A 16,779-nucleotide genomic window follows, 5' to 3' on the forward strand; every position below is an offset into this window, starting at 1 on the left:
TGTCCTTGAAAATGAGAACATCTGCTGCTGGATGAAGTTCATGGCAGTCCTGGGTTTTGATTTGGTGAATGTGTGTGCAGACGGCAGTGATATCCCTGTTGATAAAATGTGTGTTTGTTTTTTTTTTATAATTGCTGAATGCAGTTTCACTTTAGAATGCATAAAATGCAAACTCTAAACTTTGAACTTATTTGAGAACATACTTTTCAAACTTCTCCTATAGTATCCTTTGGCTATTGCCCAAATTTTGGTCACATTACATTGACACTTTTCCTGTCAAAGTCATTAGAACAATACCCCCCCCAAAAGAAATCATTGAATTTTAAATGCTTGATATGTTTAATAATTAAACTCATAACTCAATTAAATCATCTTGAATGCCAACTTTCAAGGTCAGCCATATTGCCTGTCTACCATTTTTAATTTAGTCAAAAATGTACTTTTTGGAACTTCTTCAGCACACAAGTATGCAAATATATAAAAAGCTGAAGTTAAAACTTGGAAACTCTTAAATATTCCAAACTGTTTTTAAATTTTCACAGCAAATTTAACTGTTAAGACATTAAAAACAGGAAGTAAAGGTGCAAAGGACATAAAGTGAAGTGAAAGTGACGTGTGGCTAAGTATAGTGTCCCATACTTGGAATTTGTGCATTTCACCCTTCCAAGCTGACACACACAGCAATATAAAGGTCACATTGGCAATATTTTTGCTGATTTGTTCTATTGTCAATAGTGTAGTGATGTATGAAGCACAGCTCACACAGAAGTCACTTTCAAACCCAGCAGTGGCGAATCCGCATGACCAACTTCTCATTCGACTCTGAAGTCAGTGGGGTTTTTACAATATGTTTTTGGTTAATTGCTTGAAAATAAGGTCTGTGGTTAACACAAGATCAAGATATTTAATATATTCCGCACTCGTGATTGTTGTATCTAGGCTTAAGAATTCATAAACTTTTGTCGGTCACAGATCTTATTTTCTGCGATTAATTCAAAAGCCAATGGAAAAATACTACAAGGGAACCAGGGTGATGCTAACTTCTTAGTAGGTCTACAAAAATACATCATCCCTGCAGCACTCAATGGGACCATTTCCTGCTAGTTAAAAGTTGTGAATGATTAAATCTTCTCTTATCCTTCAAACCAATTATAATTCTTGTTCTGTGTGTCTGCCACTGCTGTTTTTGGAGCTGTGTACTCCTCGCAGCCGTGTTTAACCAATTTTGGTACTGTATGGCTCTTTGAAACCTGATATATACTGCCATACAGTTTCAAAGTTCACCCTAAACCAATTCTGGCCCATCTCGGACTACCAACTCAATTTCCATATTATGATGAATTACAAATGTTTTGTGTCTAGCGCCGTGTTGACTTCAGAGAAGGAGAGGCACATCAAATTGTCTTGCGGTGCGAGTTCAGGACTGTTAGATCCTAATTGAATCTTCATGCCAGCTTGTCACTTGATTCCTATAAGGAGACTATTTAAGCTGGGATCAAAAGCGACGCTCTTTCTAAAAACCCTGGTGTTTACCGTGTGCATTTTATGTGTTTGTGGTCATCTACAGAAAAACCAGTTCAGCACTCATTAGCAGATGATGAAAAGACCCCTTACAAAATGATCCAGACTATCGGTCTGTCGGTGGGGGCGGCCGTGGCCTACATCATCATCGTGCTGGGCCTCATGTTTTACTGCAAGCAGAGGCGCAATGCCAAGAGAGTCCAGAAGGGGCAGGACGGAGACGAGCGAGAGCTGGAATGTCTCAACGGTGTGTGGTGGTAACTTCTGCTAGCATGCAGTTGTGAAAAACAGACCCAGTTCTCTGATCGAGTTCTCTGATTGACCCATAGGAGACGTCCAACAGAACGGCCACACCACAGCAGAGATCCAGGAGGAGGTGGCGCTCACCAACATGGCTGCCAGCGGGATCAACAAACGCCACAGCAGTCACGACAAGCTCCACTTCCCCCGAAACAACCTGCACACCATCACCACACTGGGTACAGCAATAGACTACCAAAAACAGAGACCTGCGGACTGGTTTACAACTGGCATTAACATCTCGAACGAGAAACGAATGCGTCTACTTTTGTTTCTCCTCATGTAGGTAAAGGAGAGTTTGGTGAGGTGCTGCTGGCCAAAGCGAAGGCCGCTGAGGATGAGGAGGAGACGGTGGTGCTGGTGAAGAGTCTGCAGGCACGCGACGAGCAGATGCAGTTGGATTTCCGTCGCGAGTGTGACATGTTTGCTAAGCTCAGCCATGCTAACGTCGCTCGTCTGCTGGGCATCTGTAGAGAAGTGGAGCCGCACTACATGATCCTGGAGTACACTGACATGGTAACATCAGCTCGCTGCGTCATGTCTGTCTGTCTGTCTGTCTGTCTATCTATCTCTGTCTGTCTGTATCTATCTTTGATGTTACACTTCATCCCTTCATCTATCTATCTATCTATCTATCTATCTATCTATCTTCTCTATCTTTGATGTTACACTTCATCCTTTCATCTATCTATCTGTCTGTCTGTCTATCTCTCTCTGTCTGTCTCTATCTTTGATGTTACACTTCATCCTTTCATCTATCTATCTGTCTGTCTGTCTATCTCTCTCTGTCTGTCTCTATCTTTGATGTTACACTTCATCCTTTCATCTATCTATCTGTCTGTCTGTCTATCTTTCTCTGTCTGTCTCTATCTTTGATGTTACACTTCATTCCTTCATCTAGCTGTCTGTCTGTCTATATCTGTCTGTCTGTCTATCTCTCTGTCTGTCTCTATCTTTGATGTTACACTTCATTCCTTTGTCTGTCTGTCTGTCTGTCTATCTATCTGTCTGTCTGTCTGTCTGTCTGTCTCTATCTTTGATGTTACACTTCATCCTTTCATCTATCTATCTGTCTGTCTGTCTATCTTTCTCTGTCTGTCTCTATCTTTGATGTTACACTTCATTCCTTCCTCTATCTGTCTGTCTGTCTGTCTGTCTATATCTGTCTGTCTGTATCTATCTTTGATGTTACACTTCATCTGTCTGTCTGTCTATCATTTACACTTCTTCACACTAAAAAAGCATCTCAAGGCTGAGCAGTTTCTCCACGATCGAAGGAGTTTTAAAAACTTCTGACAACACCCCCTTTTAGCCCGATAACCTCACAGTAATGCATGTGCTCTTGAGGCATTTGTCTTTATTCTAGATGTATTATGAAGTACTGATTGAAATATTGTGTCCTGAGAAGTGTTTCTTCCCTCCTGGTCTTGTCTCATTTTGCTGTGTGTTATTTTCAGGGTGATCTGAAGCAATACCTGCGAGTGTCCAAGAGCAAAGATGAGAAAGTCAAAGTCCAGCCACTCAGCACCAAGCAGAAGGTAGTTAATAACGGTCTCCAGTCTCTCTGATATGCAGTACATGTACATAAACACACATCAGTCAGAGCGCACTCACTCTCTGCCGTCTGCCTGCAGGTATCGGTGTGTCTGCAGGTGGCTCGAGGGATGGAGCAACTGTCAAACCAGCGCTTCGTCCACAAAGACCTAGCTGCACGCAACTGCCTGATCTCCTCCAAACGACAGATCAAAGTGTCTGCTCTGGGCCTTAGCAAAGACGTCTACAACAGGTACATTCTACAACATTTGCCTTTTATTAAATTCACTAACAAGTCCTAATCCACGTTTAGAGCCAAAGCCTTTGATTTCTAAAATGAGGAATGAAAAGAACGTCCATTGAAGTCATCTTTTCCAATGCAAACGCTTCCTGTATTGATTGTTCCCAGGCTTGTGAATGCTCTCCATGTATTATCACATACACTGCTTTCCCCCTGTGGTGACGAAGTCGTCATGGTTTCTTTTCTGTGTTTGTGTAGCGAGTACTACCATTATCGCCAGTCCTGGATTCCTCTGCGTTGGCTCCCGTCTGAAGCCGTCTTTGAGGACGATTTCTCCACCAAGACGGACGTGTGGTCATTTGGGGTGCTCATGTGGGAGGTCTTCAGCTTTGGGGAGCTGCCTTACGCCGAGCTCGCGGATGACAAAGTTCTAGAAGGTGCGCCTCACAAAAAAAGTCAAGTGGGTTGCATATTGACTGACGGTTGTGATTTATCTCTAACTCTCTTTATCTGTGTCTCTACAGCTCTGCAGGAAGGGAAGCTGAAGTTGTCTCCTCCTCAGGGGTGTCCGTCTCGGGTCTTCAAGCTGATGGTGCGCTGCTGGGCCGCCAGCCCCAAAGACAGACTGTCTTTCAGCGACATCGCCGCCGCACTCAGCGATCTGCCCTCTGAAAGTAAAGTGTGAGAGAACTGGATCGTCCTGCAAGCCATGGTTCAAAAACCTAAATGTTCAGATTCAGTGTCTTGCCTCAAGAACAAAAGGAATTGGAATTTGTTATATTTTCCACCATTTCTTCCTTATATATATATATATATATGTATGTGTGTGTTTTAAAATGTTTTAGAAGGTTCCTCAAACATTTGGTTCTTAATGGGGTTTGTACCAAAAGCTGCCCTATCACTTCTCAGTTTGAGTTTGCCCACTCAAAACGATGAAATATAGTAAAATATAGTGCGTTTGTAATAGCAAACCATGCACTGACCAATTTTATATTTTCGAAGGATTGTCTCGGGAGCCTCTTAATTTATTTAAAAGGTCCTGTTTGTTCAATGTACAGAAAGGTACTGTTTATATGACTTTTTATGTTTATGACCTTTTTATATAATTCAGAAGTACTCATAGAAACAGACTGTTGAGAAAACTATGTTTATAAGATGAATACATTTCAAATTTCAAGTGCCTGTAAAATGAAGGATGTCTTGATTTTAGTACGCTGTATGTTACGACTTGGAAAGCCTTGAATGTTTTTTTTTTTTTTTTTTTTACATAAATATATATATACATTTATAGTGTTTTATTGCTTAGTAAAGAGTTCAGTGTTTTATCTTGTAATTGCTACCCACACGTTACATATCGGTTTCTATAAAAATTCAGAGGTATTCTTGAAAATACCTTGTTCACAAAAAAATAGTGAACAAATGCTTCTGTCACATACTCTGCTGTTTCAATAAAATTTCGCTTTTTAACAAAGCTTGTTTGATTTCATGTTCTGTAAACGTAAATAACCAAATGTAGCAAAAGTAAGTTACTTTATAAGCTTGTCCGTTCTACAGAAGCTCATTGGCCATGGCTGCACCTGACGTTTTCCATCAGGACAGAAGATGACTCTGATGGTTGTAGAGTGTGCAGTTATCACAGAAACAGCTGGCAGCTGAATGAAGTGGTGAGGGCTGGAGATTCCTATTCTCTGAAGGAAATGGAGACCCTGCTGAGCTTTCTATCTTCATTTCCACTGGAGAAAAGGTGGTTCTGGACCTTCAGCTTTGGTGGAAGGCTTGACGAGCTTTTAGATGGTGATGGCCATTTTTGGGTGAATTATCCTTTTAAAGTGTCTTCTTTACATGCTTGATCTGCTTACACGTCTTGATTCAGTCCTTAAAAACCTACAGGGGTTGGACAAAATAACGTGAAGACCTGGGAAACAGGCAATGTTTCTTCACCTTTGCCTTTAATACAGCTTCCCACCTTCTTAGAATAGGTTCATCCATCTTTTGAATAGTCTCCAGCTGAATGAACATCTGTCAGTGGCTGAAGGAGGGAATCGGCTTCTCACTCTTCTCTCCAAAACTGTGTCCAGTGGTTTGATGACGCTCGGCTCAGATGCTGAAGTCCGTCTTGGTGCTCCAACTCTCCAGGCTTTATGATCTTGACTCCCTCTTTTTCACATTTTAGCATTGGTTTCTGTGATTAAAGTTTCAGCAAGTGCAGCTTATTCATGCATGTTGGCTTTGTGAAGTTCTCCATGATCAGTTTTTGTGGAGACAGGGTCAAATTCTGCTGTCTCTTTGCTGCAGTAGTTCTGTGTTTGGACACGAAACTGTCACGTTTAGGTTTTTGCGCACTGTTCTTCTTCGATGATGAAGTCTTGCATGCATTGTGTATGCAGTCATAATCAGGAAGACTGTTGTTCTTCAAACACTAAACAACTGGGCTTTTAAGGTTACAGACGCTCCTGCTAAATGGGCTCCAATGATTTGCTCTTTTTTTGGAAGTCTTGACAAGTCACTCATTTCACCGAGAGCTTGTACTAAACACTGCTGAACACAACTTATACTGATATACAACCTAGAGAATACAGACAATGAAAATAATAATAATAATTGCATTGTAGTCTACACAAATTATATGAACCCCTATAGGCCTAATAGTGGGTGTTCACATTATTTAGTCATTTTGTCCAACCCCTGTATTTCTGCAGTGCATGGTATACGTACATAAAATTGTTAAAGTTTAAATATAGTGTTGTAGATGTTTTGCCTTTTTCTTGTTGTTTAATCTGTTTTTTATTATTTTAATTTGTTATAAGGCAGAAACAGTAAGAGTAGTATACTAGTATGATATTTTCAATGCTAGTATTGTGCTGCACACCTCCAGAACTCAGATGCTGGCTCCCTCTAGCGGTGTGGAGGATGATTATGAGGACAACTGTGAGAGGTTATTATCTATTAATTATATTCCCGACACACAATTTAAATGAAACATTTAGGTAAAGACATGTAGGCTTTAATTTTTGTGCTAAATCAAAAAAAAAATTACCCTGAAGATTTTAGTACTGTTTTATATCCATTAGGTGGTGATGTAGGTCAGATGTGGAGAGGCATATTATTTTAAGAGCCAGTGGTAAAACATTTGAACAGTGTAGGTTCATGCACTTTCCCCAAACACTGCACGGTCTCAAACTAAAGCACTGATTGAGCTTATGCACGGGTTAAAACTAACGGATTGATTGTTTTGCGACAGAAGCATTGAGTTCTATCATCGTCCTCCCCCTCTGTGTGTGTTTCTATCAGGGTGGATCAATGCAGGAGCCTGGGCTCCACACACACACACACACACACACACACACACACACACACACGCGCGCTCGTCCTGTCCGCGCATCCGCAGCGTCGCGTCGCTCTGCCTCTATCTCGCTCGCGGCTGACGCGGGCCGCTCCTGGATGTGTGCATGTTATAGTCCGGAAAGCCGCCGCCGCGTCGCAGGTTGAAGGCCCGGAGACATGCCGGTGTGACGGGGATCGGACATTCCTATCTTCCGCGCTATCTTGGCTAAGCCCGGCTCCGCGGCTCTGCTGTACCGAGCGGCCTGTAAACACAAGATGTCGACCCGAACACCATTGCCCACCGTGAACGAGCGCGACGCCGAGAATGTGAGTCAATGAAACACTGTATCGGTGCGCATGAATATTCATGATTATAATGCGTTTGTTCTCGTTCGCGTCCTTGTGGTTTCGTTAAGGCGTTTAATGGGCCGGACTGGTTGAACACATACTCCTTCTGTCTTCTGGAGGTTTGACAATGGTGTCCAGTGTTGAATTTAAGCCATTTCAGTTATATTAGTTTGTATAAGTATATAGATTCCTATCCTGTGTTAAGCAATGCAACACACTGATGATCATCATCATATCAGATTGAAGCTGTCCCACCTCATGCTTCAGCGTCCCGGCACCAATTTTCACACTGTTTACATGTAACTGCATTGTAATTAATGTATAATAAGCTCAGTATCCCTGTTGAAAAATACAGCATATGCTGGTTAGGTATGTTTTGACGCTGGGATGCTGGTTTAAGCTGGTCCTTTGCTGGTCATGTGCTGGTTTTAAGCTGGTCGGACCAGTTTAGGACCAGCACAAACCAGCAAAGGACCAGCACAAACCAGCAAAGGACCAGCATGAACCAGCAAAGGACCAGCTCAAACCAGCATCCCAGCTTCAAAACATACCTAACCAGCATATGCTGTATTTTTCAACAGGGTAGGCCTACTTTAGAGTTCACTAAATGAGGTTTTCAGTGACAGACTGCTGATATCGCTAATGCAAATGAATGACAGCAAATACTAGGATTTTAGTTACTCAGTATTTACGACATGAAAACAGAAATTGTTTATCATCCACTGACACTGAAGTTAAAGAAATTTACCAGGTGTCCTTACCAGGTTTCTAGAGATTTGGAGTTTAGTGTGAATTTGGACCAATCAGATTTGGCTGTGAGAAATGTGCTGTCGCTTTGCTCCGCTGTTTCGGACAAGCTGAGAAGGAAGTAATAGAGTTTTGATTGCTTTATCACTTCTGGTTTGGACAGAATATGCTGTTTTTTTCTGTGAAACACAAAAGTGGGTGCAATGAAAATGTATGCACGGCATGTATTTGTGCTAGGCCTGGGCGATAAAACGGTATCAATATTTATCGACGGTAGGGCTGCACGATTAATCGAATGTGATTGTCATGCGCATTTTGTTAGTAAAGCCGGTTCTGTAATCAGCAGGAAATCATCAAGGCGTATTTGGAGTTTCAGCGCGAGAGCGCCCTCTGGCCTTCGGATGGAGATTTACTGCTGATCACAGAACCGTGCTTCAATGAAAGATACGCATGACAATCGCAGCTTCTGTTGAATCGCGATCTCGATTCCATTTCGATTTATCGTGCAGCCCTAATCGACGGTACACCTTCATCGATAACGATATAAAAAATGTTCGTGCCTATATTAGTCGATATAGGCACGTGAGTGACGCAGACAGCTCACACAAACACGAACACATGCTGAATTGAGTGCTTTGCCTGCCTGTGATGAGGAGATTGTGAATAAAGAATGAATATTAGTCGAATTTAAAATAAACATTTGCATTTATTAATATTTGATATTTGTTTACATTTTATTTTGTTTGACTGTAAAAAAAAAAAATATATATATATATTTGTTGTTTGTCATAATAAGTTAGGCAAATAAAAAATACAGTGGTTAAATTTAAACATTTTTTTCTATTGCTCTGTTTTAAAAAAGGTTACCGATACCGAACGATATGAAACGTATGTCGTTGATATATATTTTAGCTATATCGCCCAGCCCTAATTTGTGCTTTTCCATAAGCGGCACCTACTGTCACAGAATGAGTTTGCATTTTCATTCAGCCCGTCTGCCATATTTCTGCATTAGTTAGGACATGGAGTTATGCTTTTTTATTCTGTGAAACACAAAAGGAGAATCTTATTGAGTGCTCTGCCTGTGATGAGGAGATTGTGAATAAAGAATGAATATTAGTCGAATTTAAAATAAACATTTGCATTTATTAATATTTGATATTTGTTTACATTTTATTTTGTTTGACTGTAAAAAAAAAAAATATATATATATATTTGTTGTTTGTCATAATAAGTTAGGCAAATAAAAAATACAGTGGTTAAATTTAAACATTTTTTTCTATTGCTCTGTTTTAAAAAAGGTTACCGATACCGAACGATATGAAACGTATGTCGTTGATATATATTTTAGCTATATCGCCCAGCCCTAATTTGTGCTTTTCCATAAGCGGCACCTACTGTCACAGAATGAGTTTGCATTTTCATTCAGCCCGTCTGCCATATTTCTGCATTAGTTAGGACATGGAGTTATGCTTTTTTATTCTGTGAAACACAAAAGGAGAATCTTTACGCAGCTCTTTCCCATAGTTATTGCTCTGGCGTGCTCCAATAGGACAAAGCAGTCACCATAAAAGTGCGCTTTATTCCCAGTCGTCAAAAGCCATTCCAAAATTTAAGCTGTAATTCGCTGAAAATTTTCCCCATTTCAAAACTAGGTATTTCATGCTTTCGTTCAGATATTAAAAATGCTATTGGACAATGAAATGTGACCCTGGAGCACAAAACCAGTCATAAGGGTCAATTTTTCGAATGTATAGTTTGTTAGGATAGGACAATATTTGGCCGAGATACAACTATTTGAAAATCTACACCCGCTCTCTGGGATCGGAAGCCCCAAATGAAGTTCTTAGCAATGCATATTACTAATCAAAAATTAAGTTTTGATATATTTACGGTAGGAAATTTACTAAATATCTTCATGGAACATGATCTTTACTTAATATCCTAATGATTTTTGGCATAAAAGAAAAATCTATAATTTTCACCCATACAATGTATTTTTTGGCTATTGCTACAAATATACCCCAGCGACTTAACACTGCTTTTGTGCTCCGGGGTCACAAATAAGTGTGATTTGAAGGTATGAGGAAATGCAGTGAGATTTTGGGATCTTTGCATTTTGTAGATTCACAAAAAGACTTGATTCACAGAGGAATTACTCACTGTCAGCACAATGGGGAAGGATCTTGATCAGTGAGTTATTGGAGAAAAGAGGCCGTGTAAAGGCCATGTCTCATGCTTCTGTGGGTTTAATGTCATCTCAGGTTATCGGCCTGCAGAGCTCTGATTATGTAAAGGATTCCTGCACTTGTGTTGTGTTGAAATCCTCCAGTGATGCAGCAGGACACTCAGGATCAGGTCTGCGGCCTGTGGGAGGATCTTTATGACTCGCTGATAATGGTCACAGAGGGGCTGTTGACTCCATCATGTAATTACAGGCTGTGATTAATGAAAAGCACAGAAATGCTCCGAGGTCGTCTGGGTGTGTGGCGCGGGTCATTAATGTAAGTAATTTATGCTGAATCAGTGGAGGAAACCTCTAGAGATGGCTGTCATCAGCTCTGTACATCTCACCCGGTCAGGCCTGTTATCGCCATTAAACTAAAAGTGTTTATATGTAATTGCTGATCACTGTTTTTACTGACAGATTCTTACACATTTTACATTTTTCCCTTCAAAGTTTTGAATATTTAAATGTAATATCTTTTGCATAGTCAGTAAACGTGTTTTTACACTGCTTACACTGTAACTTTCTGTAGCTTATGAACAAATCTGGGAATTTTAAATTGTGATTTCCAATCCGTAAATAATCATGGAAGTTAATAAAATCTTAAAAGTCAAGGAAATATTTGTACTTGATTTGAAATTAAAAATGTAAATATATATATAAAATACAAAAATACTTACAATAATTATATATAGGCCTATATATATTAAAATAAATATATAATATACAATATATATAATTATTGTAAATATTTTTGTATTTTATATAAAAAAAAAAAAAAAATATATATATATATTCTTTTTTTTTTTATCTCAGCATTTCATTTAAAGAGATGTTCCCCCCCCAAAAACAATTATTAAATATTATTTTGCCATCATTTACCCCCTCCTCATGAAGAAAAGTCATACAGGTTTGGAACGACACGAGGCTGAGTAAATGATGACAGAATTTTAATTTCTCAGTGAATTATCTCTTTAAATGCATTATGGGTGATATGAGTTCTGACGCAGGACTATTAACCGTAAGAAGAAGAGTTGAAATAGTCATTAGATATTGATTCGGTTTTATTGCTTGGTTTGCATTCACTCTTGTCTGTTGTCGTTGGGCTTGAAGTTGCAGACGGGCTGATTTGTGGATAAGAGGAAGGAGTGTTGTAAAGCGCTGTTTGCTGCAGTGTGTCCTGGCAGAGGTCAAAGGGGTTTTGGATATCAGTGCACTTCTCTCTGTGATAATCAATGCAGCTGTCAAACTATAAGACGCTCTCACCCCCTCCAACGCAGCTGCCTTACTATCTGTGCGTGAATTGGAGAATATGAACAGTGACACAGTTTCCAGAGTAATTGAAGAACAGGGCTGCAATCAGTAATTATTTTGGTAATTGACGAGTATTGTTTGAATTGCTTGAACAATTGTTTGACTATCTGGTCAATTCATGCAATAATTAACATTAAGCTATTCTCAACTCTGGCCCTCGAGGTCCACTTTCCTGCAGAGTTTACCTCCAACCCTGATCAAACACACCTGAAGCTCATCAAGGTCTACAGTGTTACTAGAAAGTTGGAGGTCAGGGTTTGAGCTAAACTCTGCAGGAAAGAGTTGAGAACCCCACATTTAGGGAAAACTAGTTCTGTAAATTATTCAAGTGGGCACAGTAGGGCTGCACGATAAATCGAAATGGAATCGAGATCGCGATTCGACAGAAGCTGCGGCACAGGTACATCAGTGCCGATGATCTCCTATCGACTTTCGAATCGTTTGTTTAAGAACAAATCAAGAGCCAGCGGTGTGACCTTTGCTTTTAGGTTGCAAGCCAACTATTCTGTAGCTATTCCTGTATCTTAACTATGCACTACTTGATTGATGAGCCAGTCGGGACCTGGACCCTGAAGTCAGAAGCATACTCTACACAAATACATTAATGTTTGGTCAGTGCATTGTGATCGTATGTTGCCGTTGACCACAATTAATGTGCATTCTTGAGGTTATTTAGTGGCACTCAAGGGTGTGAAAGAATATTACGTTCTTGTCACAAGGGGATGCATTTAGAGATGCAAGTTGTGCTTTATCAGGCAGTACTTTACACCTGTGTGGATGGACATGAGTATCCAAGTACTCATGGATTGTTTAGGATGATAGTGAGTTATGTGACCTTTTACTTAATTTAAAATTCAGTAGAAATGATACACAATGGTGTCCCGTGCTCTTTTGACTTATGGGTTGCAGGGCTGTAACAAACTATTATTTTGATAGATTATATTAATCGATTAATCGGTTGATTTCTTCAATTAATCGGATAAAAAAACAAACAAAAAATACACTGATTTTCTTTATTTAACTGAGAAAAACAACAACATTATTTTACATCCAGCCCAAGATTTCAGTGAAGTGTGTAGTGGAGAATCGCTTGCTGTCAGGGCGGACCTTTATGCAAAATGGAAATACTCACGTGAATTTGTAACACTTACAGATAAGGATATAACTGTAAAATGTAAGTTACGCACTTTTGTCCACTTTTGACCAATTTCCTGATTACTTTGAGGGGAGCATCTATGGGTGGGTGTATGTATGGGCCTTTTCTGATCTTTCGATCCAGTCCTGCGAAATAAGCTCGCGCAAATTACATAAGAGCGTAAAAGGAGACAACAGAAAACGATACAGAGCGCAGAAGCTTTCGTTTATGCTCTGATAGCCACAAAACTACTCAGAACGCTGTGGGTTTGTGTTAGAATCAGGAAAGCATTGTGCTTTTTACATTTTTTCACCTTCAAACCAAACCTACGATTTCAGACGGCAAAGTTTAAATCCCGTCTGGCTAGCGAAGTAGTCGAAAGTTGACAAGCTAAAAAATTTTAGACCCGGTTTACACCTGTATTTAGCTTTGTCCACTTGTGATCGGTTTGACAAAAAAATCTTAATACCAGGTGCAAACGCGCCTTAGTTACGTTATTCACTGCTGTAAAATAATGTGACTGGTGGAGGCGGAGACAAACAGACGCAATTAATCAAATTCATTGTAGATTATTTTAAATATTAATTATTTTCAATTTTATGGATAGTTGTTGCTACCCTATGTTTAACTAACTTGTGTCGCTATAGCTCCCCTTGTGGCCACCCTGAGAATGCAATATGTGCTTGCAATTGTGTACATTTCAGAAAGCAGTGATGCATGAATTCGAGTCTGCTAGAAGTGTTTGTTTCTTTTGCGTACTTGCATTATAGTATGTTTCAAGAACAGGGTATGGAAGTGAAAGTGATGCAGGAATTGAACAGAGCCGCCACCATCAAAACAAACGTGAGTCAGAGCATTTTAGAGAGCTCTTGCAGATGCTTTCACTTTTACGACAGTTACGTAACAGAGGAAAGGCTGCGAGAGAAGGGAGTGCTTCTAAAGGGACAAGTGTGTGTGTGTGTGTGTGTGTAGAGGGGGATGTGTATAGAGAGATCGTACCTTGTCGGAATGTTTTTGTCCAGCCAGTGTGTTTATTGTCATGCTAAAGCAGGAATGCCCACAAAACTGCAGCTGTTTCATTTCATCTGCCTTCTCTTCAGGATTCACTTTTTTTATCTGTGGCTTCTGATCAGACTTGAGCTGTGTTCCCAAACCAAGTGAGCTGCCTGGCTGCCTTCTGAGGGGCCTTTCACGCAGTGTGCTTTTTTGAGACGCAGTGCAGCAGAATGGAACTGAATGCAGGTCTTTTTAAAAGTTGTACTTCTTTTACTCAACGCAGTGACTGAATGCACTGCTCATGGTGCAAGACGAGTCACAACAGTCAAAATAATGAGGATCTCAAACCGAACTTACTGACTGATGAGAGCTGATCATGCGATAACATAATAACCTGTCTACAAATACAAATATTGGGTCAATATACTAGGATAAAATATAATTGGAGCTATCTGTATCAATGTTTATATTTATAATCAACATTGGGGTCATTGATGATCAAAAGTGTCCATTATCTTGTTTAAAACATGTTCTGAAGTGAACTTTTTGTATTCATGATGGTTCAAGGAGATTTCAAATTTTATCTAACTATTAAGGCAAAAATTATAATTTTCCTTACACTTTGAATGCATGTGTGTAAATATCTTAATTTGCAAAAAAAAAATGTTTTTATATAGTTTTTTAAGGTAAAAAGTTATTTTGAGTTGTTGGGGAGTCACACCACATGCCTTGCGATTAAATAGGTCAGATTATTTAATTAATTTATTTTTGTATGTTGACTGAACCACATGACTGGTTGGTGGACAAGTTTAAAAAAAAAAGTTTTATTATTAAGCAGTGAAGCAGTAAGTATATATATATATACTTACTACTGCACTATTGAAACAAATGTGTATATATACTAATAATTCAAGAGCAGTATTTTACAGAATTACTCAGTTTTGCCTGTATATTAGCCTCCTGAAAGTGCAAAATCTGCTCTTGGGCAGCACTGGCTGGCATGTGTTTGGATCATTCGATACCTCGCTGAGTCACCAGTTACACTGAATGCTGATTGTCAAGGCCTGGATTGGGCTTTCTGCCATTGTGCTCAAAACGTAAGATAATGTGGATACTAGTTTCATTTCTTGAGGCTTTAGGAGTGACTTCTTCAGTAAATCACAGTCTGAACGCTGGTGTGGAGTCCAGGTTTAAGAGTCCAGCCAGATTTGGCTGAAGTGTTGACGTTTGCTCAGGAAGAGCACAGGGATGACACCAGCGCTGCTGACTGAAAATTGTTGTTGTTTTTGTCGTTTTTTTGGTTTGTGGCGGAGCGGCCAGATTCCTCCCTGGCATGAGGTTGTGTTTCTTCAAAGCTCTGCATGCATGTTCTAATGGCTTCCTTGTTGAGAATAAATGCTTTGCAGCTTTTTGTAATACTGAATTCTGCTTGCATTGATGTCAAAAATAGCTCTCCATCCGAGGCAAGGCATCACTAAGACGGAACCCGCCAGCTGTCCTTGTTTAGGGGAGCTTTGACCTTACTTGACTGCTGATCTAGAATATAAACCTCCACAAAAGAAAGTTATGTCTTTACACTCAGGAATGTCATGTGGTGACAGCCAACTTTGCATGAAAAAAAGCAGGAAATGATATCATAGAGGACCCAGAAGACCCACAAGATTGTGTGTCAAGATCAATAAGTCTCTTAAAGATAAATTGATCTTTTTATGAAAAGGAAGGTTATACAATGTCTGAATGTCATGTGGTGCAATTCCCTGAAAGCTTAATGATATTTACGAATTAAGAATTTCTGTTGTATAAAAAAAACTTTTAAACTTGAAAATATATTTAACCTCTTAACTGTTGCCTCTTAACCCCCCTAAAATCCTAACTTTAGCCTGATAGCACTGAAAGCGAACGTCCCACCCTCCCTGCAATCGCAGTCCAAAGCCACGCCCCCTGAACGCATATATGCTCACAGACCAGAATACCAGAGACAACATTACAATAGGCTACATCAGCGGTTCCCAATTCCAGCCCATGTTCCGAAGTGAAGTAAACTTCAACGGATTTCCCCCGCTCAGGGAGTAGGGAGCAATGAACACTGTGTAGGGATCATATAGATCGGAACACAGTTCATGCACGTAGCTCACTTCTAACGAGCTGGCGCGATTGTCCTTGTTTAGGGGAGCCGTGACCTTATTTGACTGCTAAGCTAGAAAATAAATGTCCATAAAAGAAAGTTATGTCTTTACACCCAGGAATGGCATGTGGTGGAAGCCAGTATGCATGAAAAAAAAAAAACTTAAAGTAGGAAATGATATCATAGAGAGGACCCAGAAGACCCGCAAGATTGTGTGTTCAAGATCAATAAGTCTCTTAAAGATAAATTGATCTTTTTATGAAAAGGAAGGTTATACAATGTCTGAATGTCATGTGGTGCAATTCCCTGAAAGCTTAATGATATTTACGAATTAAGAATTTCTGTTGTATATAAAAAACTTTTTAACTTGAAAATATATTTAACCTCTTAACTGTTGCCTCTTAACCCCCCTAAAATCCCCCCCCCCTCATTTTTTTTGAACATAGATGTGAAAATCCAAACGTAAATGGTTGTAATTCATGAACGCTTTGGAATACAGACCTGAGGTTGGTCTTAAAGGTGCAGTAGGAGATCTTGGAAAATGCTAACTTTAGCCTGATAGCACTGAAAGCGAACGTTCCACCCTCCCTGCAATCGCAGTCCAAAGCCATGCCCCCTGAACGCATATACGCTCACAGACCAGAATACCAGAGACAACATTACAATAGGCTACATCAGCGGTTCCCAATTCCAGCCCATGTTCCGAAGTGAAGTAAACTTCAACGGATTTCCCCTGCTCAGGGAGTAGGGAGCAATGAACACTGTGTAGTAGGGCTGACAAAATGACTGAAAAACTAAATTCGAATTTTCTAATTAAATATGATCAAAATTCGAATTATATTCGAATTTAAAAGGCATCATTTCAGTTAGGGGGAAAAAAGCTTTTGGCTTCTCTCCTGAGGCCACAAGAGGGCGCATTGAACAAAATATTATGCACGTTTCTTCAAAGTGTAATAAAATAACACGAC

The 16,779-nt window shown here is 39.8% G+C and overlaps 2 protein-coding genes across 2 annotated transcripts in view; both read left to right on the plus strand.

The window, feature by feature from the left end:
• LOC107753495 (inactive tyrosine-protein kinase 7-like) overlaps positions 1–5,018 on the plus strand; it is a 40,679-nt gene extending 35,661 nt beyond the window's left edge. Inside the window, exons 11-19 of the mRNA XM_016569648.1 lie at positions 81–108; positions 1,363–1,409; positions 1,490–1,768; positions 1,851–2,000; positions 2,108–2,337; positions 3,279–3,359; positions 3,456–3,607; positions 3,854–4,032; positions 4,120–5,018. Of these exons, the coding sequence (XP_016425134.1) occupies positions 81–108; positions 1,363–1,409; positions 1,490–1,768; positions 1,851–2,000; positions 2,108–2,337; positions 3,279–3,359; positions 3,456–3,607; positions 3,854–4,032; positions 4,120–4,280 (1,307 nt within the window). The 3' untranslated portion in view covers positions 4,281–5,018. The remainder of the gene's footprint in view (positions 1–80; positions 109–1,362; positions 1,410–1,489; positions 1,769–1,850; positions 2,001–2,107; positions 2,338–3,278; positions 3,360–3,455; positions 3,608–3,853; positions 4,033–4,119) is intronic.
• A 1,711-nt stretch (positions 5,019–6,729) lies between these two features.
• Positions 6,730–16,779, plus strand: part of LOC107753496 (serine/threonine-protein kinase MARK1-like) — a 27,534-nt gene continuing 17,484 nt past the window's right edge. Inside the window, exon 1 of the mRNA XM_016569649.1 lies at positions 6,730–7,246. Within this exon, the coding sequence (XP_016425135.1) occupies positions 7,196–7,246 (51 nt within the window). The 5' untranslated portion in view covers positions 6,730–7,195. The remainder of the gene's footprint in view (positions 7,247–16,779) is intronic.

Source organism: Sinocyclocheilus rhinocerous, unplaced genomic scaffold (genome assembly GCF_001515625.1).
Source record: "Sinocyclocheilus rhinocerous isolate Xijiao unplaced genomic scaffold, SAMN03320098_v1.1 scaffold1523, whole genome shotgun sequence".
Classification (NCBI taxonomy): domain Eukaryota; kingdom Metazoa; phylum Chordata; class Actinopteri; order Cypriniformes; family Cyprinidae; genus Sinocyclocheilus; species Sinocyclocheilus rhinocerous.